The 25308-nt window shown below is 47.5% G+C and overlaps 1 protein-coding gene across 3 annotated transcripts in view; it reads right to left on the bottom strand.

Annotated features, from left to right (window-relative positions):
* The window catches only part of LOC112236161 (DENN domain-containing protein 1B), a 232010-nt gene that overhangs the window by 100326 nt on the left and 106376 nt on the right, over nucleotides 1-25308 (bottom strand). For all 3 annotated transcript variants that reach the window (XM_042322485.1, XM_042322483.1, XM_042322484.1), the window contains 3 exons: nucleotides 25284-25308; nucleotides 22586-22696; nucleotides 4639-4739 (listed from right to left, as the gene is read on the bottom strand). The exon at nucleotides 25284-25308 is cut by the window's right edge and continues 29 nt beyond it. In XM_042322485.1, coding sequence (XP_042178419.1) covers nucleotides 4639-4739; nucleotides 22586-22696; nucleotides 25284-25308 — 237 coding nt within the window. The remainder of the gene's footprint in view (nucleotides 1-4638; nucleotides 4740-22585; nucleotides 22697-25283) is intronic.

Genomic DNA, 25308 nt, shown 5'->3' with positions numbered 1-25308 from the left:
TGGGGAACGTCACTAGTCTCGAGGCTTGGCAGGGCAGGGCTGGGAGTGTGTGTGGGTCCGATTGTGTTCTGTGGCCGCTGCCTCAATCAGGTTAGCTGATTTAATACGTTCTGTTCTTTCTCTGTAACAGCTGGTCTGCTATAGGTCTGTCACAATACTGTAACCGCTATCCCTTACAGACACACAGACACACGATGCTGGAGTCATGGTATAAGACATGGTTAACTCTGTTTGAGACAGTGTTTTTGACGGAGGGTACACCCATTTTTATTATTATTATATCAAAACATGATCAGTATTGAAGGGATACGTCGGTATCTTAGCAACGTGGCTTTTTATCTACTTCCCCAGAGTCAGATCAACTCCTGGTTAACAGTTTTATGTCTCTGCATCCAGTATAAAGGAAGTTAAAGGTAGTTTCACGAGCCAACGCTAACTAGTGTGACTGGAAGTCTATGGGTATATCTACTAGTGGGCTGGGAATCACATTTAGCTGACAGTGAACAACAGCTTTTACACGATGCACAAACATTTCAGTTAACGTATATGAATAAAGTATTCTACTGTATACTATATTCTACTATGATAATGAATATAAATACAGTATGTTATGTCAGTGGTTGTGTCAAATTATGACACTGACTCTCAGAAATCCATAGGTTATGTTCTGGATCAATCGACCTAATTTAGGACAAGTTGTGTGTAAATATTCGTCTTCAGTCACCGTCCAATCAGACTAGTTAGATGAGTGTTGGATTCAGTCAACGTCCAATCAGACTAGTTAGATTAGTGTTGTATTCAGTCAACGTCCAGTCAGACTAGTTAGATTACTGTTTGGATTCAGTCAACGTCCAGTCAGACTAGTTAGATTAGTGTTTGATTCAGTCAACGTCCAGTCAGACTAGTTAGATTAGTGTTGGATTCAGTCAACGTCCAGTCAGACTAGTTAGATTAGTGTTTGATTCAGTCAACATCCAGTCAGACTAGTTAGATTAGTGTTGGATTCAGTCAGCGTCCAGTCAGACTAGTTAGATTACGGTTTGGATTCAGTCAGCGTCCAGTCAGACTAGTTAGATTAGTGTTGGATTCAGTCAGCGTCCAGTCAGACTAGTTAGATTAGTGTTGGATTCAGTCAACATCCAGTCAGACTAGTTAGATTACGGTTTGGATTCAGTCAGTGTCCAGTCAGACTAGTTAGATTAGTGTTGGATTCAGTCAACGTCCAGTCAGACTAGTTAGATTAGTGTTGGATTCAGTCAACGTCCAGTCAGACTAGTTAGATTAGTGTTGGATTCAGTCAACATCCAGTCAGACTAGTTAGATTACGGTTTGGATTCAGTCAACATCCAGTCAGACTAGTTAGATTAGTGTTGGATTCAGTCAACATCCAGTCAGACTAGTTAGATTAGTGTTGGATTCAGTCAACGTCCAGTCAGACTAGTTAGATTACGGTTTGGATTCAGTCAGCGTCCAGTCAGACTAGTTAGATTAGTGTTGGATTCAGTCAACATCCAGTCAGACTAGTTAGATTACGGTTTGGATTCAGTCAACATCCAGTCAGACTAGTTAGATTAGTGTTGGATTCAGTCAACGTCCAGTCAGACTAGTTAGATTAGTGTTGGATTCAGTCAACATCCAGTCAGACTAGTTAGATTAGTTTTGGATTCAGTCAACATCCAGTCAGACTAGTTAGATTAGTGTTGGATTCAGTCAACGTCCCGTCAGACTAGTTAGATTAGTGTTGGATTCAGTCAACGTCCAGTCAGACTAGTTAGATTAGTTTTGGATTCAGTCAGTGTCCAGTCAGACTAGTTAGATTAGTGTTGGATTCAGTCAACTAGTCAGACTAGTTAGATTAGTGTTGGATTCAGTCAGCGTCCAGTCAGACTAGTTAGATTACTGTTTGGATTCAGTCAGTGTCCAGTCAGACTAGTTAGATTAGTGTTGGATTCAGTCAACTAGTCAGACTAGTTAGATTAGTGTTGGATTCAGTCAGCGTCCAGTCAGACTAGTTCGATTACGGTTTGGATTCAGTTAACGTCCAGTCAGACTAGTTAGATTACGGTTTGGATTCAGTCAACATCCAGTCAGACTAGTTAGATTACGGTTTGGATTCAGTCAACATCCTGTCAGACTAGTTAGATTAGTGTTGGATTCAGTCAACATCCAGTCAGACTAGTTAGATTAGTGTTTGATTCAGTCAGCGTCCAGTCAGACTAGTTAGATTAGTGTTGCAGTCAGTCAACATCCAGTCAGACTAGTTAGATTAGTGTTGGAGTCAGTCAACGTCCAGTCAGACTAGTTAGATTAGTTTTGGATTCAGTCAGTGTCCAGTCAGACTAGTTAGATTAGTGTTGGATTCAGTCAACTAGTCAGACTAGTTAGATTAGTGTTGGATTCAGTCAGCGTCCAGTCAGACTAGTTAGATTACGGTTTGGATTCAGTCAACGTCCAGTCAGACTAGTTAGATTACGGTTTGGATTCAGTCAACGTCCAGTCAGACTAGTTAGATTACGGTTTGGATTCAGTCAACATCCAGTCAGACTAGTTAGATTAGTGTTGGATTTAGTCAGCGTCCAGTCAGACTAGTTAGATTAGTGTTGGATTCAGTCAGCGTCCAGTCAGACTAGTTAGATTAGTGTTGGATTCAGTCAACATCCAGTCAGACTAGTTAGATGAGTGTTGGATTCAGTCAACATCCAGTCAGACTAGTTAGATGAGTGTTGGATTCAGTCAGCGTCCAGTCAGACTAGTTAGATTAGTGTTGGAGTCAGTCAACGTCCAGTCAGACTAGTTAGATTAGTGTTGGATTCAGTCAACATCCAGTCAGACTAGTTAGATGAGTGTTGGATTCAGTCAGCGTCCAGTCAGACTAGTTAGATTAGTGTAGGATTCAGTCAGCGTCCAGTCAGACTAGTTAGATTACTGTTGGATTCAGTCAGCGTCCAGTCAGACTAGTTAGATGAGTGTTGGATTCAGTCAGCGTCCAGTCAGACTAGTTAGATTAGTGTAGGATTCAGTCAGCGTCCAGTCAGACTAGTTAGATTAGTGTTGGAGTCAGTCAACATCCAGTCAGACTAGTTAGATTAGTGTAGGATTCAGTCAACGTCCAGTCAGACTAGTTAGATGAGTGTTGGATTCAGTCAGCGTCCAGTCAGACTAGTTAGATTAGTGTAGGATTCAGTCAACATCCAGTCAGACTAGTTAGATGAGTGTTGGATTCAGTCAGCGTCCAGTCAGACTAGTTAGATTAGTGTAGGATTCAGTCAGCGTCCAGTCAGACTAGTTAGATGAGTGTTGGATTCAGTCAGCGTCCAGTCAGACTAGTTAGATTAGTGTAGGATTCAGTCAGCGTCCAGTCAGACTAGTTAGATTAGTGTTGGATTCAGTCAGCGTCCAGTCAGACTAGTTAGATTAGTGTAGGATTCAGTCAGCGTCCAGTCAGACTAGTTAGATTAGTGTTGGATTCAGTCAGCGTCCAGTCAGACTAGTTAGATTAGTGTTGGATTCAGTCAGCGTCCAGTCAGACTAGTTAGATTAGTGTAGGATTCAGTCAGCGTCCAGTCAGACTAGTTAGATGAGTGTTGGATTCAGTCAGCGTCCAGTCAGACTAGTTAGATTAGTGTAGGATTCAGTCAACATCCAGTCAGACTAGTTAGATGAGTGTTGGATTCAGTCAGCGTCCAGTCAGACTAGTTAGATTAGTGTAGGATTCAGTCAGCGTCCAGTCAGACTAGTTAGATTAGTGTAGGATTCAGTCAACATCCAGTCAGACTAGTTAGATGAGTGTTGGATTCAGTCAGCGTCCAGTCAGACTAGTTAGATTAGTGTAGGATTCAGTCAGCGTCCAGTCAGACTAGTTAGATTAGTGTTGGATTCAGTCAACATCCAGTCAGACTAGTTAGATGAGTGTTGGATTCAGTCAGCGTCCAGTCAGACTAGTTAGATTAGTGTAGGATTCAGTCAGCGTCCAGTCAGACTAGTTAGATTAGTGTTGGATTCAGTCAACATCCAGTCAGACTAGTTAGATTAGTGTAGGATTCAGTCAGCGTCCAGTCAGACTAGTTAGATTAGTGTAGGATTCAGTCAACATCCAGTCAGACTAGTTAGATGAGTGTTGGATTCAGTCAGAGTCCAGTCAGACTAGTTAGATTAGTGTAGGATTCAGTCAGCGTCCAGTCAGACTAGTTAGATTAGTGTAGGATTCAGTCAGCGTCCAGTCAGACTAGTTAGATTAGTGTAGGATTCAGTCAGCGTCCAGTCAGACTAGTTAGATTAGTGTAGGATTCAGTCAGCGTCCAGTCAGACTAGTTAGATTAGTGTAGGATTCAGTCAGCGTCCAGTCAGACTAGTTAGATTACTGTTGGATTCAGTCAGCGTCCAGTCAGACTAGTTAGATTAGTGTAGGATTCAGTCAGCGTCCAGTCAGACTAGTTAGATTAGTGTAGGATTCAGTCAGCGTCCAGTCAGACTAGTTAGATTACTGTTGGATAAGTGAAGACATGGACAGATTGCTGCCAACAGAATCAAATAGAAAGAACATTCACACTGTTCATTACGGAGCAAAACCTCACTGGATAATAATGTGAGAGGAATGAGAAGAGGGAGGTGAATGTGCGTCCATTAGCTGAGTCTTACCAGCAGTAGTCCAGAAGATGTGGAGGCAGTACAGGGATGTAGATGTGTTGCCAGTACATGGGGTACAACATGGCAGCTGAACCGTGGACACACGCTGTTAACTACGGAGAGACGAGAGGGACAAACACAACACAATATATTATAATAGAGACCCTCGAGGACAGAACTACCACTGGTTTTCATTTTAAAGGTAGATTCAGCAAGAGAGCAAATGGCTCTGTTGTGTATAATGTCATCTTGCTAAATGTACCTTTAAGAAGCTTCAAATTTTAATAAGGAAACACCAAAATATTTAAAAACCAAAGCACAGAGTATTGTATTGTAAATGCTGTTGGGGGAAGAGACTGTATGATCCGTTGTGTTACTGCTGCCAACGTATACCTCCCAGCGAACCATGTTAGTCAACACTGAACCATGTTAGTCAACACTGAACCATGTTAGTCAACACGGAACCATGTTAGTCAACACGGAACCACGTTAGTCAACACGGAACCACGTTAGTCAACACGGAACCACGTTAGTCAACACTGAACCCCGTTAGTCAACACGGAACCCCGTTAGTCAACACTGAACCCCGTTAGTCAACACTGAACCCGTTAGTCAACACAGAGCCCCGTTAGTCAACACTGAACCCCGTTAGTCAACACTGAACCCCGTTAGTCAACACTGAACCATGTTAGTCAACACGGAACCATGTTAGTCAACACTGAACCCCGTTAGTCAACACTGAACCCCGTTAGTCAACACTGAACCCCGTTAGTCAACACTGAACCCCGTTAGTCAACACTGAACCCCGTTAGTCAACACTGAACCCTGTCAGTCAACACTGAACCCTGTCAGTCAACACTGAAACCTGTCAGTCAACACTGAACCCTGTCAGTCAACATGAACCCTGTTAGTCAACATGAACCCTGTTAGTCAACATGAAGAGAACTAGACAGAAGACAAGTTGATTTTAGTTTTAGGATATAATGTCAAATGACAGAGAGGTAGAGGGCTACCTCCTTTTCTATCGCTTGACCACCTAGTAATTGTAATGACCTAGACACACACACACGCGCACACAACCACGTGCACACACTCACGTGCACACACTCACGTGCACACACATGGGCAGGCTCGCTAGCTCATCCTGCAGATTAAAATAACATGATTAAATATGGAAAGACAACAGTGGTCTGAGGGCTCCGTGGGGACTTCATTAGGGCAAATTGCCAAAGAATGAAACATGAGTTAGCCAAGAGAGACCGTTAACACTAGCGCTACGGGCTGGGTCAATACCCCTGGGACCTGGGAGAAGCCGCTCCGCTTGGAGACTTCACAGCAAAGTGTGAACCGCACACACACACGCACACACTACCAGGAGACCTCTTGCCAACTAGCCAGCCAATGTCAACTGGCTGGAGAGCAAAGCGAAAGCAGCCAAGCTTGGAGACTTAACTGAACTGATGCAAAGGGCACCCCCTTTAAAGAAAGAGCCTGAACGCCTGCGTAGCCTTAACAGATGAGCAGTGTGTGTGTGTGTGTGTGTGTGTGTGTGTGTGTGTGTGTGTGTGTGTGTGTGTGTGTGTGTGTGTGTGTGTGTGTGTGTGTGTGTGTGTGTGTGTGTGTGTGTGTGTGTGTGTGTGTGTGTGTGTGTGTGTGTGTGTGTGTGTGTGTTTTGGGGCAGGGAGGTTCAACCTTTTCATTTGTCATTAAGAGAAAGAGGCCGCTATCATTTATTTTCCTAGAGTCAGACCATCGTTAAGGCTTTAATCAACTTTTAATTGGTGTCTTGCTCCAAATATCTGCATATGCATATTCACTCTCTGCCTCCTTCAAATAAAATACAACAATGCTACAGTCTTGTCAGATTTAATTCCCCAGCAAACATTTTTCTTTCTAAGGAGGAAATAAATCAATGGTATGAATATTAATGAGAGGGTGTATCAGTTGGAGAAAGGAGAGTATATCAAAGCTGTGTTGCCCTTCTCCCCCTTCTAGTAAACGGTGACAGTATAAACCTATTAAATAATGATGAAGAGAGGTCATTGGATCAGCGGTGGAGGGCCTCTCGTCATTCGCAGGCCCTCCTCAGGGAGACAGAGACAGAGGAGGGCTCACCCGTTAGTACCAGGAGGTAATGGGACAGAAAAACTAGCTAACCAACTCCAATTATCTCAGCCACACTGAGGTTTCAAGGTAAGCTTCACTTAGCTCCCAATTGGCCTGCTTCACTCCCAGGTTAAAAGACAAGAGGTACTATCTCTCACTTCTAAGGACGGGGGAGATGAGAGGGTGGGGGTTCTACTGAAACCAAGAAAAACATTTAAAAAACTAGAATTAGATATGATGTGCTCCTCCTCCCTACCGACCTACTCGGCAGGAAGAAGATACGATTGTAGAAAAGGAATAGCACACATATTTCCTCTCAAATCTAACTCCAAACAACCTGTATCTACAGCCATATATAACCCCAAACAACCCGTATCTACAGCCATATATAACCCCAAACAACCTGTATCTACAGCCATATATAACCCCAAACAACCCGTATCTACAGCCATATATAACCCCAAACAACCTGTATCTACAGCCATATATAAACCCCAAACAACCCGTATCTACAGCCATATATAACCCCAAACAACCTGTATCTACAGCCATATATAACCCCAAACAACCCGTATCTACAGCCATATATAACCCCAAACAACCTGTATCTACAGCCATATATAAACCCCATACAACCTGTATCTACAGCCATATATAAACCCCATACAACCTGTATCTACAGCCATATATAAACCCCATACAACCTGTATCTACAGCCATATATAAACCCCATACAACCTGTATCTACAGCCATATATAACCCCAAACAACCTGTATCTACAGCCATATATAAACCCATACAACCTGTATCTACAGCCATATATAAACCCCATACAACCTGTATCTACAGCCATATATAACCCCAAACAACCTGTATCTACAGCCATATATAACCCCAAACAACCTGTATCTACAGCCATATATAAACCCCATACAACCTGTATCTACAGCCATATATAAACCCCATACAACCTGTATCTACAGCCATATATAAACCCCATACAACCTGTATCTACAGCCATATATAAACCCCATACAACCTGTATCTACAGCCATATATAAACCCCATACAACCTGTATCTACAGCCATATATAACCCCAAACAACCTGTATCTACAGCCATATATAAACCCCATACAACCTGTATCTACAGCCATATATAAACCCCATACAACCTGTATCTACAGCCATATATAAACCCCATACAACCTGTATCTACAGCCATATATAAACCCCATACAACCTGTATCTACAGCCATATATAACCCCAAACAACCTGTATCTACAGCCATATATAAACCCCATACAACCTGTATCTACAGCCATATATAAACCCCATACAACCTGTATCTACAGCCATATATAACCCCAAACAACCTGTATCTACAGCCATATATAACCCCAAACAACCCGTATCTACAGCCATATATAACCCCAAACAACCCGTATCTACAGCCATATATAACCCTAAACAACCCGTATCTACAGCCATAAATAACCCCAAACAACCTGTATCTACAGCCATATATAACCCCAAACAACCCGTATCTACAGCCATATATAACCCCAAACAACCTGTATCTACAGCCATATATAACCCCAAACAACCCGTATCTCCAGCCATATATAACCCCAAACAACCCGTATCTACAGCCATATATAACCCTAAACAACCCGTATCTCCAGCCATAAATAACCCTAAACAACCCGTACCCATCTACAGCCATAAATAACCCTAAACAACCCGTACCCATCTACAGCCATAAATAACCCTAAACAACCCGTACCCATCTACAGCCATAAATAACCCCAAACAACCCGTATCTACAGCCATATATAACTTCTAACAACCCTTATCTACAGCCATATATAACCCCAAACAACCTGTATCTACAGCCATATATAACCCCAAACAACCCGTACCCGTCTACAACCCCAAACAATCCATACCCATCTACAGCCATAAATAACCCTAAACAACCCGTACGTACCCATCTACAGCCATAAATAACCCTAAACAACCCGTACCCATCTACAGCCATATATAACCCTAAACAACCCGTACCCATCTACAGCCATATATAACCCAAAACAACCCGTACGTACCCATCTACAACCATATATAACCCCAAACAACCCGTACCCGTCTACAACCCCAAACAACCCGTACCCCTCTACCACCCCAAACAACCCGTACCCATCTACAGCCCCAAACAACCCGTACCCATCTACAGCCCCAAACAACCCGTACAACCCTCTACAACCCCAAACAACCCGTACCCATCTACAGCCCCAAACAACCCGTACCCATCTACAGCCCCAAACAACCCGTACCCATCTACAGCCCCAAACAACCCGTACCCATCTACAGCCCCAAACAACCCGTACCCCTCTACAGCCCCAAACAACCCGTACCCCTCTACAGCCCCAAACAACCCGTACCCATCTACAGCCCCAAACAACCCGTACCCATCTACAGCCCCAAACAACCCGTACCCATCTACAGCCCCAAACAACCCGTACCCATCTACAGCCCCAAACAACCCGTACCCATCTACAACCCCAAACAACCCGTACCCGTCTACAGCCCCAAACAACCCGTACCCGTCTACAGCCCCAAACAACCCGTACCCATCTACAGCCCCAAACAACCCGTACCCATCTACAGCCCCAAACAACCCGTACCCATCTACAACCCCAAACAACCCGTACCCATCTACAGCCCCAAACAACCCGTACCCATCTACAGCCCCAAACAACCCGTACCCATCTACAGCCCCAAACAACCCGTACCCATCTACAGCCCCAAACAACCCGTACCCATCTACAGCCCCAAACAACCCGTACCCATCTACAACCCCAAACAACCCGTACCCATCTACAGCCCCAAACAACCCGTACCCATCTACAGCCCCAAACAACCCGTACCCGTCTACAGCCCCAAACAACCCGTACCCATCTACAGCCCCAAACAACCCGTACCCATCTACAGCCCCAAACAACCCGTACCCATCTACAACCCCAAACAACCCGTACCCATCTACAGCCCCAAACAACCCGTACCCATCTACAGCCCCAAACAACCCGTACCCATCTACAGCCCCAAACAACCCGTACCCATCTACAGCCCCAAACAACCCGTACCCATCTACAACCCCAAACAACCCGTACCCATCTACAGCCCCAAACAACCCGTACCCATCTACAGCCCCAAACAACCCGTACCCATCTACAACCCCAAACAACCCGTACCCATCTACAACCCCAAACAACCCGTACCCATCTACAGCCCCAAACAACCCGTACCCATCTACAGCCCCAAACAACCCGTACCCATCTACAGCCCCAAACAACCCGTACCCATCTACAGCCCCAAACAACCCGTACCCATCTACAACCCCAAACAACCCGTACCCATCTACAGCCCCAAACAACCCGTACCCATCTACAGCCCCAAACAACCCGTACCCATCTACAACCCCAAACAACCCGTACCCATCTACAGCCCCAAACAACCCGTACCCATCTACAGCCCCAAACAACCCGTACCCATCTACAACCCCAAACAACCCGTACCCGTCTACAGCCCCAAACAACCCGTACCCATCTACAACCCCAAACAACCCGTACCCATCTACAGCCCCAAACACCCCGTACCCATCTACAACCCCAAACAACCCGTACCCATCTACAACCAGCTACAGGTTTGAAAGACCATGAAATAAAATATAGAAGGAAAAAACTAAAAAAGTGAGAGAGGAGAAATGTGTAATCATTTTTTTCTTTCTTTCTCAAGGGGCTGCAGCAGAGAGAGGAGGTATAATAAATAATAGATGTGTGGAACTAAATGTCTTTATACGCTCCACACAAGACCAGGTGCTTAATATTCCTGGTGCTTAATATTCCATTCAATGGAGAATCACAGATACAGTCCCCAAGAACAAATAGTGGATTAGGCCTGCTTTAGCTGCTGGCTCCGGCCCTTTGGGACCTAGGGTCTTCCCAGTAATGAGGTACCTCAGCCGCTTCTCTGGCTGTGTGTGTGTGTGTGTGTGCGTACGTGTGTGTGTGTCAGATGGGTCAGATTTTATACAGCCTGCTTCTGAAGGCACCAGAGCCCATGGAGCCCTGACATCTCTCCTGAGACCGGCCAGCACTCACATAAACTGACCACATTAAAGACAGAACACTAGAAACTGGTCAAACTAACGCTGCCTCTCCCCTTAACAGGAAACAGCAAGCTGTGGACCCTGTGTACCAACTAGTATTCTAATCCTACATAACTGTTAGTAATTCAACAATACCTTTGGCAAAAATAAATACCCCCTGTTAATTCAGTTTAATAAAAAAATGTCAAATAAATGCTTGCCAGACCTGCCTCAAGACAGTTATGGTTGTATAGGGAACTAAAATGTACACAACTGGCGTATGAGAACAAGCAGCTCAGATGAATGCGGTTAAATCAGTGATATTTCGGGAATGTGGGTGACAGCAGACAGCTAATTATCAAACACACCGTTGTTTAACCATCAAAGTGCATGTCACATCACTTTCACAGGGGTCTGTTGTCTTATTCAGATGAGCTTTGTTTCTCTGCCTGCTGAACATCTGCCTGAACAAGCAGACCAGGCCCACGCTCTCAGAGTTATGCTCCCCAAGAGGAGACCCTGCAACATATTATATTAGAAACTGGGTGGTTCGAACCCTGAATGCTGATAGGCTGACAGAAGAGGTATATCATACCATATACTACGGGTATGACAAAACATGTATTTTTACTGCTCTAATTATGTTGGTAACCAGTTTATAATAGCAGTAAGGCACCTTGGGGGTTTGTGGTATATGGCCAATATACCATGGCTAAGGGCTGTATCCAGGCACTCCACGTTGTGTTGTGGCTAAGAACAGCCCTTTGCCGTGGTATATTGGCCATATACCACACCCCCTCTGGCCTTATTGCTTAAATATATGCATTAAGCAGACGCTTTTATCATGCATGCCTAAAAATGTTTACGTATGGGTGGTCCCGGGAATCGAACCCACTATCCTTTACAAACTAAACACTGTATTTGTCCTGTCCTGTTCAAACTCCACTATAGAATCTACTATATCCACACCATTATTTAACTGGTTTGAACTGGTCTGGGGGAGGAATAGGCAACATCAACAACACCTGCTGACCTCAATTCTCAACTCTTCTGCTCTGCCTGTTCTCCACACCTCTTCTTCCCTCCCTCCAACCCCATGCATCTCCTCTTCTGCTCTCTCCTATCCCTCCCTCTCCTCTCCTCCTCCTCTCTCCTCCTCTACCTTCTGCTCTCTCCTATCCCTCCCTCTCCTCTACCTCCTGCTCTCTCCTCCTCTACCATCTGCTCTCTCCTATCCCTCCCTCTCCTCTCCTCCTCTACCTCCTGCTCTCTCCTCCTCTACCTTCTGCTCTCTCCTAATCATCCCTCTCATCTCCTCCTCTACCTTCTGCTCTCTCCTATCCCTCCCTCTCCTCTCCTCCACTACCTCCTGCTCTCTCCTCCTCTACCTTCTGCTCTCTCCTATTCCTCCCTCTCCTCTCCTCCTCTACCTCCTGCTCTCTCCTATCTCTCCCTCTCCTCTCCTCCTCTACCTTCTGCTCTCTCCTATCCCTCCCTCTCCTCTCCTCCTCTACCTCCTGTTCTCTCCTCCTCTACCTTCTGCTCTCTCCTATCCCTCCCTCTCCTCTCCTCCTCTACCTCCTGCTCTCTCCTCCTCTACCTTCTGCTCTCTCCTATCCCTCCCTCTCCTCTCCTCCTCTACCTCCTGCTCTCTCCTATCTCTCCCTCTCCTCTCCTCCTCTACCTTCTGCTCTCTCCTATCCCTCCCTCTCCTCTCCTCCTCTACCTCCTGTTCTCTCCTCCTCTACCTTCTACTCTCTCCTATCCCTCCCTCTCCTCTCCTCCTCTACCTCCTGCTCTCTCCTCCTCTACCTTCTGCTCTCTCCTCCTCTACCTTCTGCTCTCTCCTCTCCTCCTGCTCTCTCCTCCTCTACCTTCTGCTCTCTCCTATCCCTCCCTCTCCTCTCCTCCTCTACCTTCTGCTCTCTCCTCTACCTCCTGCTCTCTCCTCCTCTACCTTCTGCTCTCTCCTATCCCTCCCTCTCCTCCTCTACCTTCTGCTCTCTGCTATCCTCCCCTCTCCTCCTCTACCTTCTGCTCTCTGCTATCCTCCCTGTCCTCTCCTCCTCTACCTTCTGCTCTCTGCTATAATCCCCTGTCCTCTCCTCCTCTACCTTCTGCTCTCTGCTATCCTCCCCTGTCCTCTCCTCCTCTACCTTCTGCTCTCTGCTATCTCTTCTCTCCTCCTCCCCCATCCAGCTAGACACCCAATTATCTCTGTTCTGCACTCTCTGTGTGTCTGTGCCGACAAACGCCTTGTGTCAGAGCAGAGCCACACAGGTGTGCCACTAACAAGTAGGTGACACTCAGACACAGAGAAAGAGGACACATGGCAGTAACACCAGGACTCCCACACACAGAGTCACTTCCACACACACACACACACACACACACACACACAATCTGGGGAACAAAAACCCAGACTACATGACGTTTTAACAACCAGCCACCAGAAAAGAAGCTATAGGGACGAGAAAGAAAAGAGAGAGAGAAAGAAAGAAAGCAGACAGAGAGAACAAGAGACAAAGAAAGCAACTAGGAGCAAGAGAGAAAGAGAGCAGCAACAGACAGAAAGAAAGAGCAGCGAGAGACAGAGAGAGCAGCGAGAGAGCAGCGAGAGACAGAAAGAAAGAGCAGCGAGAGACAGAGAGAGCAGCGAGAGACAGCGAGAGAAAGAGAGGAGGGAGACACAGAAAGAGAGAGAGCAGCGAGAGACAGAGAGAGAGAGAGCAGCGAGAGACAGCGAGAGAGCAGCGAGAGAAAGAGAGGAGGGAGACACAGAGAGAGAGCAGCGAGAGACAGAGAGAGCAGCGAGAGACAGCGAGAGAGCAGCGAGAGAGCAGCGAGAGACAGAGAGAGCAGCGAGAGAGCAGCGAGAGACAGAAAGAAAGAGCAGCGAGAGACAGAGAGAGCAGCGAGAGACAGCGAGAGAAAGAGAGGAGGGAGACACAGAAAGAGAGAGAGCAGCGAGAGACAGAGAGAGAGAGAGCAGCGAGAGACAGCGAGAGAGCAGCGAGAGAAAGAGAGGAGGGAGACACAGAAAGAGAGAGAGCAGCGAGAGACAGAGAGAGCAGCGAGAGACAGCGAGAGAGCAGCGAGAGACAGCGAGAGAAAGAGAGGAGGGAGACACAGAAAGAGAGAGAGCAGCGAGAGACAGAGAGAGAGCAGCGAGAGAAAGAGAGGAGGGAGACAGAAAGAGAGAGAGCAGCGAGAGAGAGCAGCGAGAGACCGAGAGAGAGCAGCAAGAGACCGAGAGAGCAGAGAGAGAGAGCAGCGAGAGAGAGCAGCGAGAGAGAGCAGAGAGAGACCGAGAGAGCAGAGAGAGAGAGCAGCGAGAGAGAGCAGCGAGAGACCGAGAGAGAGCAGCAAGAGACCGAGAGAGAGCAGCAAGAGAGAGCAGAGAGAGACCGAGAGAGCAGAGAGAGAGAGCAGCGAGAGAGAGCAGCGAGAGAGAGCAGCGAGAGACCGAGAGAGACAGAGAGAGACCGAGAGAGCAGAGAGAGAGAGAGCAGCGAGAGAGAGCAGCGAGAGACCGAGAGAGCAGAGAGAGACCGAGAGAGCAGAGAGAGAGAGCAGCGAGAGACAGAGAGCAGTGAGAGACCGAGAGAGACAGAGAGAGACCGAGAGAGCAGAGAGAGAGAGAGCAGCGAGAGAGAGCAGCGAGAGACCGAGAGAGCAGAGAGAGACCGAGAGAGCAGAGAGAGAGAGCAGCGAGAGACAGAGAGCAGTGAGAGAAAGAGAGAGCAGGGAGAGACAGCAGTGAGAGACAGAAAGAGAAAGCAGCGAGAGACAGAAGGAGAGAGAGACAGAAAGCAGCGAGAGACAGAAAGCAGAGAGAGACAGAAAGCAGAGAGAGACAGAAAGCAGAGAGAGACAGAAAGCAGCGAGAGACAAAGAGAGACCAGCGAGAGACAAAGAGAGACCAGCGAGAGACAAAGAGAGACCAGCGAGAGACAGTAAGAGAAAGCAGCGAGAGACCGAAAGAGAAAGCAGCGAGACAGAGAGCAGTGAGAGACAAAGAGAGAGCAGCAAAAGACAGAGAGAGAGCATCGAGAGACGGAGAGAGAGAGCAGCGAGAGACAGAAAGAGAGAGCAGCGAGAGACAGAAAGAGAGAGCAGTGAGAGAAAAAGAGAGAGCAGCAAAAGGCAGAAAGAGAGAGCATCGAGAGACAGAAAGAGAGAGCAGCAAGAGACAGAAATAGAGAGAGAGAGAGAGAGAGAGCAAACAACTCTGGACCTCGAAGCCAGTTCCGCTGCGTTTTTTAATTGTTCCCCTCTAATCAGGGACTGATTTAGACCTGGGACACCAGGTGGGTGATTCCCCTCTAATCAGGGACTGATTTAGACCTGGGTCACCAGGTGGGTGATTCCCCTCTAATCAGGGACTGATTTAGACCTGGGTCACCAGGTGGGTGATTCCCCTCTAATCAGGGACTGATTTAGACCTGGGACACCAGGTGGGTGATTCCCCTCTAATCAGGGACTGATTTAGACCTGGGACACCAGATGGGTGATTCCCCTCTAATCAGGGACTGATTTAGACCTGGGACACCTGGTGGGTGTAATTAATTATCAGGTAGAACAGAAAACCAGCAGGCTCCGGACCTCGTAGGGTCAGAGTTGAATGAGTCAGTCAGTCACTCAGGGCTGTGGTGCAGTCAGGCAGTCAGTCACTCAGGGCCGTGGTGCAGTCAGTCAGTCACTCAGGGCTGTGGTGCAGTCAGTCAGTCAATCAGTCACTCAGGGCTGTGGTGCAGTCAGTCAGTCACTCAGGGCCGTGGTGCAGTCAGTCAGTCACTCAGGGCTGTGGTGCAGTCAGTCACTCAGGGCTGTGGTGCAGTCAGTCACTCAGGGCTGTGGTGCAGTCAGTCACTCAGGGCTGTGGTGCAGTCAGTCACTCTGGGCTGTGGTGCAGTCAGTCACTCTGGGCTGTGGTGCAGTCAGTCACTCTGGGCCGTGGTGCAGTCAGTCACTCAGGGCCGTGGTGCAGTCAGTCACTCAGGGCCGTGGTGCAGTCAGTCACTCAGGGCCGTGGTGCAGTCAGTCACTCAGGGCCGTGGTGCAGTCAGTCACTCAGGGCCGTGGTGCAGTCAGTCACTCAGGGCCGTGGTGCAGTCAGTCACTCAGGGCCGTGGTGCAGTCAGTCACTCAGGGCCGTGGTGCAGTCAGTCACTCAGGGCCGTGGTGCAGTCAGTCACTCAGGGCCGTGGTGCAGTCAGTCACTCAGGGCCGTGGTGCAGTCAGTCACTCAGGGCCGTGGTGCAGTCAGTCACTCAGGGCCGTGGTGCAGTCAGTCACTCAGGGCCGTGGTGCAGTCAGTCACTCAGGGCCGTGGTGCAGTCAGTCACTCAGGGCCGTGGTGCAGTCAGTCACTTAGGGCCGTGGTGCAGTCAGTCACTCAGGGCCGTGGTGCAGTCAGTCACTCAGGGCCGTGGTGCAGTCAGTCACTCAGGGCCGTGGTGCAGTCAGTCACTCAGGGCCGTGGTGCAGTCAGTCACTCAGGGCCGTGGTGCAGTCAGTCACTCAGGGCCGTGGTGCAGTCAGTCACTCAGGACTGTGGTGCAGTCAGTCACTCAGGACTGTGGTGCAGTCAGTCACTCAGGGCTGTGGTGCAGTCAGTCACTCAGGGCTGTGGTGCAGTCAGTCACTCAGGGCCGTTGTGGATGGATAGTCCTAGTTATCATACTACTGACAGCATGTTAAGAAGGCTGCTGTCAGGGCTGGGGCCTGCCGACACACCCACTGAGGGGCCCAGGGACACCAGGGGAGATGAAAGACACAGAGCCTTCCCAGCTGACTAGTTAGAGGGGGCCTGATGCAGCACAATTACTGTATACGGCGGCTCGATTGGCTTCCTCAGCCATCGCACTGCACCACGCCTTTAAAACAGTGGTACCACTCACCCCCGGTCACAAAACAGCAATAAGTCAACTGATGCACCATCATGATTTATTCCTTTGCTGTTGGGCGCTGGCAGGAAAGCCGCCATGTTCTGCTAGACTGACACAGCGGAATCACTAAAGGCCCTGACACACAGGGAAGGATCTCTGCTATGCCTGGAGCCCAGATAATGTATGCTGTCTCTCTGTCTCTCCGTCTCTTCGAGGAGAGAGTGGTAGTAGGGGCCAGCTGGATGCCTCCTCGCTCTCTTCTTCAAAAGTCATGCCAGGGACGGACTAAGAGACACACACACTAATAATAATTGGATGGCTGGCTGGAGGGAGGGAGGGACGGACGGACAGACGGACGGACGGAGGACTTTAAAGGATAAAAGGCTTATAGAAAGGTGGAGGTCTAGAGATGGGCGTCTCACATATCCTGTCCACATATCAGTTAAATAAACCTCAGACAGTTTGTCTTGTCACAAAACTCTAAATCACACAGAATATCACTTCCATCCGTCTGCTAAGAAAACAGCCGTCACCCGCGGCTCTGATAATTTACACCCTGTAACCTCTGGAGCCAGAGGGAGAGCGGCTGGGGCTCTGGGGCTCTGAGCGGCTGACATGCTGAGGGGGGGAATGGGTGAGAGGAGAGGCAGAAAGGAGGAGAAAGGGGAAGAGAGGTGTAATTCTCCAAGGGCTGGGTATATCTCTACACCTCCCCCGGATCCCTCCACTCCATCCTCAGGGAGACCTTGGGTTCCGACGCACCGTCCCAGCCCCCTCCCGGCGGTTCCGCGTTCCCGGGCTGCAGTCAGATACCGGAGCAGAACGGTAGAGATAGGATTGTGGATGACATCACTCCTGCTCTCCCTCTCCCTGTCATAAACATTTGGTTCTGCTGTCAGCCACGAAGATAAGAAGCACAGAGAGATCCACTCCCTCAGACCCAGCAGCTCTACTCCAACTACGGCAGAGAGTAAAAGTCTAATAACAGATAATAAACTATGTGAGAGAGTTAGAGCGTCTAATAACAGATAATTTAGGGCATGTCGGCCATTAAAACGTAGCAGCTTTAAGAGAAACAGTCAAATATAATCCTGGTTTAGTGCTGGCTTTACAGCTTGTCAGGGACTGGAGATAGAGCCGGTTGACTGCAGATGGACCACTGAACTCTGTCTACGTGCGCACGTGTGTGCAAACCGTAAAAAACAAAACATTTAGATATTAAGTTTGATGTAGTGTTGTAATATCGATGAGGAATGCCATGTCTAATCAGACACATAAACCTACTTTACTACTCCTATGATGTTCCTGTAGTTTAGCAGTGATGTAAGGTACTTAAGTAAAAATACATTAAAGTACTACGGAGTTATTTTTTTGGGGGGGGTATCTGTACTTTACTTTTTTGACAACTTTTTACTTTTACTTCACTAGATTCCTAAAGAAAAGTAAGTACTTTTTACATTTTGAATGCTTAACAGGACAGGAAAATGGTCTAATTCACACACTTATCAAGAGAACATCCCTGGTCATCCCTACTGCCTCTGATCTGGTGGACTCACTAAACAGAGAACATCCCTGGTCATCCCTACTGCCTCTGATCTGGAGGACTCACTAAACAGAGAACATCCCTGGTTATCCCTACTGCCTCTGATCTGGAGGACTCACTAAACAGAGAACATCCCTGGTCATCCCTACTGCCTCTGATCTGGAGGACTCACTAAACAGAGAACATCCCTGGTCATCCCTACTGCCTCTGATCTGGTGGACTCACTAAACAGAGAACATCCCTGGTTATCCCTACTGCCTCAGATCTGGAGGACTCACAAAACAGAGAACATCCCTGGTCATCTCTACTGCCTCTGATCTGGAGGACTCACTAAACAGAGAACATCCCTGGTCATCCCTACTGCCTCTGATCTGGAGGACTCACTAAACAGAGAACATCCCTGGTTATCCCTACTGCCTCTGATCTGGAGGACTCACTAAACAGAGAACATCCCTGGTCATCCCTACTGCCTCTGATCTGGAGGACTCACTAAACAGAGAACATCCCTGGTCATCCCTACTGCCTCTGATCTGGAGGACTCACTAAACAGAGAACATCCCTGGTTATCCCTACTGCCTCAGATCTGGAGGACTCACAAAACAGAGAACATCCCTGGTCATCTCTACTGCCTCTGATCTGGAGGACTCACTAAACAGAGAACATCCCTGGTCATCCCTACTGCCTCTGATCTGGAGGACTCACTAAACAGAGAACATCCCTGGTTATCCCTACTGCCTCTGATCTGGAGGACTCACAAAACAGAGAACATCCCTGGTCATCTCTACTGCCTCTGATCTGGAGGACTCACTAAACAGAGAACATCCCTGGTTATCCCTACTGCCTCTGATCTGGTGGACTCACTAAACAGAGAACATCCCTGGTCATCTCTACTGCCTCTGATCTGGAGGACTCACTAAACAGAGAACATCCCTGGTCATCCCTACTGCCTCTGATCTGGTGGACTCACTAAACAGAGAACATCCCTGGTCATCTCTACTGCCTCTGATCTGGAGGACTCACTAAACAGAGAACATCCCTGGTCATCCCTACTGCCTCTGATCTGGTGGACTCACTAAACAGAGAACATCCCTGGTTATCCCTACTGCCTCTGATCTGGTGGACTGGTGCCGTCTGCGTTGCTTAATAGACGGAATTTGAAGAGATTTATACTTTTAATACTTAAGTATATTTAAATCCCAATACTTTTAGACTTTTACTCAAGTACCATCCTGTAGTTTAGAACAGGGGTCTGTACCATCCTGTAGTTTAGAGCAGGGGTCTGTACCATCCTGTAGTTTAGAGCAGGGGTCTGTACCATCCTGTAGTTTAGAGCAGGGGTCTGTACCATCCTGTAGTTTAGAGCAGGGGTCTGTACCATCCTGTAGTTTAGAGCAGGGGTCTGTACCATCCTGTCGTTTAGAGCAGGGGTCTGTACCATCCTGTAGTTTAGAATAGGGTCTGTACCATCCTGTAGTTTAGAGCAGGGGTCTGTACCATCCTGTAGTTTAGAGCAGGGGTCTGTACCATCCTGTAGTTTAGAACAGGGGTCTGTACCATCCTGTAGTTTAGAACAGGGGTCTGTACCATCCTGTAGTTGAGAGCAGGGGTCTGTACCATCCTGTAGTTTAGAACAGGGGTCTGTACCATCCTGTAGTTTAGAGCAGGGGTCTGTACCATCCTGTAGTTTAGAACAGGGGTCTGTACCATCCTGTAGTTGAGAGCAGGGGTCTGTACCATCCTGTAGTTTAGAACAGGGGTCTGTACCATCCTGTAGTTTAGAGCAGGGGTCTGTACCATCCTGTAGTTTAGAACAGGGGTCTGTACCATCCTGTAGTTGAGAGCAGGGGTCTGTACCATCCTGTAGTTTAGAACAGGGGTCTGTACCATCCTGTAGTTTAGAGCAGGGGACCGTACCATCCTGTAGTTTAGAGCAGGGGTCTGTACCATCCTGTTGTTTAGAGCAGGGGTCTGTACCATCCTGTTGTTTAGAGCAGGGGTCTGTACCATCCTGTAGTTTAGAATAGGGTCTGTACCATCCTGTAGTTTAGAACAGGGGTCCGTACCATCCTGTAGTTTAGAACAGGGGTCTGTACCATCCTGTAGTTTAGAGCAGGGGTCTGTACCATCCTGTAGTTTAGAACAGGGGTCTGTACCATCCTGTAGTTTAGAATAGGGTCTGTACCATGCTGTAGTTTAGAACAGGGGTCTGTACCATCCTGTAGTTTAGAGCAGGGGTCTGTACCATCCTGTAGTTTAGAGCAGGGGTCTGTACCATCCTGTAGTTTAGAGCAGGGGACCGTACCATCCTGTAGTTTAGAACAGGGGTCTGTACCATCCTGTAGTTTAGAACAGGGGTCTGTACCATCCTGTAGTTTAGAATAGGGTCTGTACCATCCTGTAGTTTAGAACAGGGGTCTGTACCATCCTGTAGTTTAGAGCAGGGGACCGTACCATCCTGTAGTTTAGAGCAGGGGTCTGTACCATCCTGTAGTTTAGAGCAGGGGTCTGTACCATCCTGTAGTTTAGAGCAGGGGTCTGTACCATCCTGTAGTTTAGAGCAGGGGTCTGTACCATCCTGTAGTTTAGAGCAGGGGTCTGTACCAACCTGTAGTTTAGAGCAGGGGTCTGTACCATCCTGTAGTTTAGAGCAGGGGTCTGTACCATCCTGTAGTTTAGAGCAGGGGTCTGTACCATCCTGTAGTTTAGAGCAGGGGTCTGTACCATCCTGTAGTTTAGAGCAGGGGACCGTACCATCCTGTAGTTTAGAGCAGGGGTCTGTACCATCCTGTTGTTTAGAACAGGGGTCTGTACCATCCTGTAGTTTAGAGCAGGGGTCTGTACCATCCTGTAGTTTAGAGCAGGGGTCTGTACCATCCTGTAGTTTAGAACAGGGGTCTGTACCATCCTGTAGTTTAGAGCAGGGGTCTGTACCATCCTGTTGTTTAGAACAGGGGTCTGTACCATCCTGTAGTTTAGAGCAGGGGTCTGTACCATCCTGTTGTTTAGAGCAGGGGTCTGTACCATCCTGTTGTTTAGAGCAGGGGTCTGTACCATCCTGTTGTTTAGAGCAGGGGTCTGTACCATCCTGTAGTTTAGAACAGGGGTCCGTACCATCCTGTAGTTTAGAGCAGGGGTCCGTACCATCCTGTAGTTTAGAGCAGGGGTCCGTACCATCCTGTAGAGTGTATAATGAAGAGGTACTCACAGTGCTAATGAAGAGTGCCAGAGGAAGGCCCTAAAACACCCCAGTCATAGACTGCTCTCTCTACTACCGAATGGCAAGCGGTAACGGAGTGCCAAGTCTAGAACAAAAAGGCTCCTCAACAGTTTTTAACCCCAAGCCATAAGACTCCTGAACAGGTAATCAAATGGCTACCCGGACTATTTGCATTGTGCCCCCCCACCCCTCTTTTTACGCTGCTGCTACTCTCTGTTTATCATATTTGCATTGTCACTATAACTATACATTCATGTAAATACTACCTCAATTGGCCTGAACAACCAGTGCTCCTGCACATTGGCTAACTGGGCTATCTGCATTGTGTCCCACCACCCTCCAACCCCTCTTTATGCTACTGCTACTCTCTGTTCATCAAATATGCATAGTCACTTTAACCATATCTACATGTACATACTACCTCAATCAGCCTGACTAACCGGTGTCGGTATGTAGCCTCGCTACTGTATATAGCCTGTCTACTGTATATTGCCTCGCTACTGTATATTGCCTCGCTACTGTATATAGCCTCGCTACTGTTTTTCACTGTCTTTTTACTGTTGTTTAATTTCTTTACTTACCTATTCTTCACCTAATACATTTTTTGCACTATTGGCTAAAGCCTGTAAGTAAGTACCTGTGAGTACCTCTTCATTAAATCTGTGAGTACCTGTAAGGTCTACACCTGTTTGGCACACGTGACAAATAAACTTTGATTTGAAGAGGTACTCACAGTTTAACGAAGAGGTACTCACAGTGCTAACGAAGAGGTACTCACAGTACTAACAAAGAGGTACTCACAGTGCTAACGAAGAGGTACTCACAGTGCTATAACGAAGAGGTACTCACAGTGCTAACGAAGAGGTACTCACAGTGCTAACGAAGAGGTACTCACAGTGCTATAACGAAGAGGTACTCAGTGCTAACGAAGAGGTACTCACAGTGCTAACGAAGAGGTACTCACAGTGCTAACGAAGAGGTACTCACAGTGCTAACGAAGAGGTACTCAGTGTTAATGAAGAGGTACTCACAGTGTTAATGAAGAGGTACTCACAGTGCTAAGCTTGCTTGAGGTAATGATAATGCGTCGTTCGTGCAGCATGCTGGCGTACAGCTGTAGCATGTTGTTGACGTCCACCGCCACAAAATACTCTGTCAGGTTCCTCTGGAAGGGGGAAGAGAGACAAGACAGTCAGTGACTTCATAACTGCTCAACGGCTCAGACACAACACTTATTTGACAAGGACTACAGACTAACTAAGTGGAAGCCAGCCATGTCGCGGACTCAGACCCCTCTCTCTCGGACATGCAAAAACGCCTTCCCACACTTCGAGGACAAGAAACACAGAGCCTCCCGACGTGGGCCCCCGCCGCTCACGAGGACTGTGTGCTCCCGACAAACTAAATGACTACCGCCCATAGCACTCCCTACTGTCTTCATGAAGTGCTATGAGAGGCTAGTTAAGGACCGTAAACCACCACCTTACCCGACACCCTAGACCCACTACAATTCTACCCTGCACCTTAGACACTGTCACTAGCCGGCCACCGCCCGGTACTCTACCCTACACCTTAGACACTTTCACTAGCTGACCTCCTCCCGGAACTATGCCCCTTAGACACTGTCACTAGCCGACCACCGCCTGGTACTCTACCCTGCACCTTAGACACTGTCACTAGCCGGCCATCGCCTGGTACTCTACCCTACACCTTAGACACTTTCACTAGCTGACCTCCTCCCGGAACTATGCCCCTTAGACACTGTCACTAGCCGACCACCGCCTGGTACTCTACCCTGCCCCTTAGACACTGTCACTAGCCGACCACCGCCTGGTACTCTACCCTGCACCTTAGACACTGTCACTAGCCGACCATCGCCTGGTACTCTACCCTGCACCTGAGACACTGTCACTAGCCGGCCACCGCCTGGTACTCTACCTTGCACCTTAGACACTGTCACTAGCCGGCCACCGCCTGGTACTCTACCCTGCACCTTAGACACTGTCACTAGCCGACCACCGCCTGGTACTCTACCTTGCACCTTAGACACTGTCACTAGCCGACCACCGCCTGGTACTCTACCCTGCACCTTAGACACTGACACTATCCGGCCACCGCCTGGTACACTACCCTACACCTGAGACACTGTCACTAGCCGACTGCCGCCTGGAAATCTGCACTGCTGGAACTAGAAACTCAAGCATTTCACTGCACCTGCTTTAACAATTGCTGATCTCTGTTCACAACAAATAAAGTTTTTGCTTTTCTCAAAGCATTAGGGATGTATATCTCAAAGCATTAGGGATGTATATCTCTCTCTTTCCATTTCACAAATGTAGGTCATTTGTTTACAGTATTTCACAGCACTCTCCAACTGCACTAAACAAAAATATAAACACAACATGTAAAGTGTTGGTCCCATGTTTCATGAGCTGAAATAAAAGATCCCAGAAATGTTCCATACGCACATAAAGCTTATTTCTCTCAAATGTTGTGCACAAATTTGTTTACATCCCTGCCAAGATAATCCATCCACCTGACAGATGTGGCATATGAAGAAGCTCATTAAACAGCATGATTATTACACAAGTGCACCTTGTGCTGGGGACAATAAAAGGCCACTCTAAAATGTGCAGTTTAGTCACACAACACAGTGCTACAGATGTCTCAAGTTTTGAGGGAGCGTGCAAATTTGCAGGCTGACTGCAGGAGTTTCCACCAAAATTGTTGCCAGATAATTGAATGTGAATTTCTCTACCATAAGCCGCCTCCAACGTAATTTTAGAGAATTTGGCAGTATGTTCAACCGGCCTCTCAACCGCAGACCACGTGTATGGCATCATGTGGGCGAACAGTTTGCTGATGTTAACGTTGTGAACAGAGTGCCCCATGGTGGCGGTGGAGTTATGGTATGGACAGGCATTAACTATGGACAATGAACACAATTGCATTTTATCGAAGACAATATATAATTGGAATGCACAGGGATACCGTGACAAGACCCTGAGGCCCACTGTCGTGCCATTCATCCGCCGCCATCACCTCATGTTTCAGCATGATAAAGCACGGCCCCATGTCACAAGGATCAGTGTCACAAGGATCTGTACACAACTCCTGGAAGCTGAGAATGTCCCAGTTCCTCCATGGCCTGCATACTCACCAGACATTGAGCATGTTTGGTGTTCCAGTTCCTGCCAAAATCCAGCAACTTCGCACAGCCATTGAAGATGAGTGAGACAACATTCCACAATCAACAGCCTGATTAACTCTATGCAAAGGAGATGTGTCATGTTGCATGAGGCAAATGTTGGTCACACCAGATACTGACTGGTTTTGTGATCCATGCCCCTCCCTTCTTTTTTAAAGGTATCTGTCATCAACAGAGAATCTGTATATCAGGGAATACAGATAGGACTTTTAAAAAGTATTATGATCATGTACATGAGTGATCACACAGCCACCAGAGGATTTATTGAAAAAGAATATTGTTGTTAATTTACATATGTGTATAGATATATATAATAAAGTTATTTTCTCTGTAATCTGAATACAGAGAATCTGTATTCCCAGTCATGTAAATTCCATAGATTAGGGCCTAATGAATTTATTTAAATTGACGGACTTCCTTATGCGAACTGTAACTCTTTGAAATTGTTGAATGTTGCGTTTATATTTTTGTTCAGTGTATAAATACATTTCAATGATCATTTCATCCAACAGGCTCTAGATCTGGGGAAGGCTGGTTGACTTACACTCTCCGGGATGGTGGGCAGGCCG

Source organism: Oncorhynchus tshawytscha, linkage group LG05, assembly GCF_018296145.1.
Source record: "Oncorhynchus tshawytscha isolate Ot180627B linkage group LG05, Otsh_v2.0, whole genome shotgun sequence".
Taxonomy (NCBI): Eukaryota; Metazoa; Chordata; class Actinopteri; order Salmoniformes; family Salmonidae; genus Oncorhynchus; species Oncorhynchus tshawytscha.
Note: the sequence above shows the minus strand (reverse complement) of the source record. Positions and strands in the feature narration are given on the sequence as shown.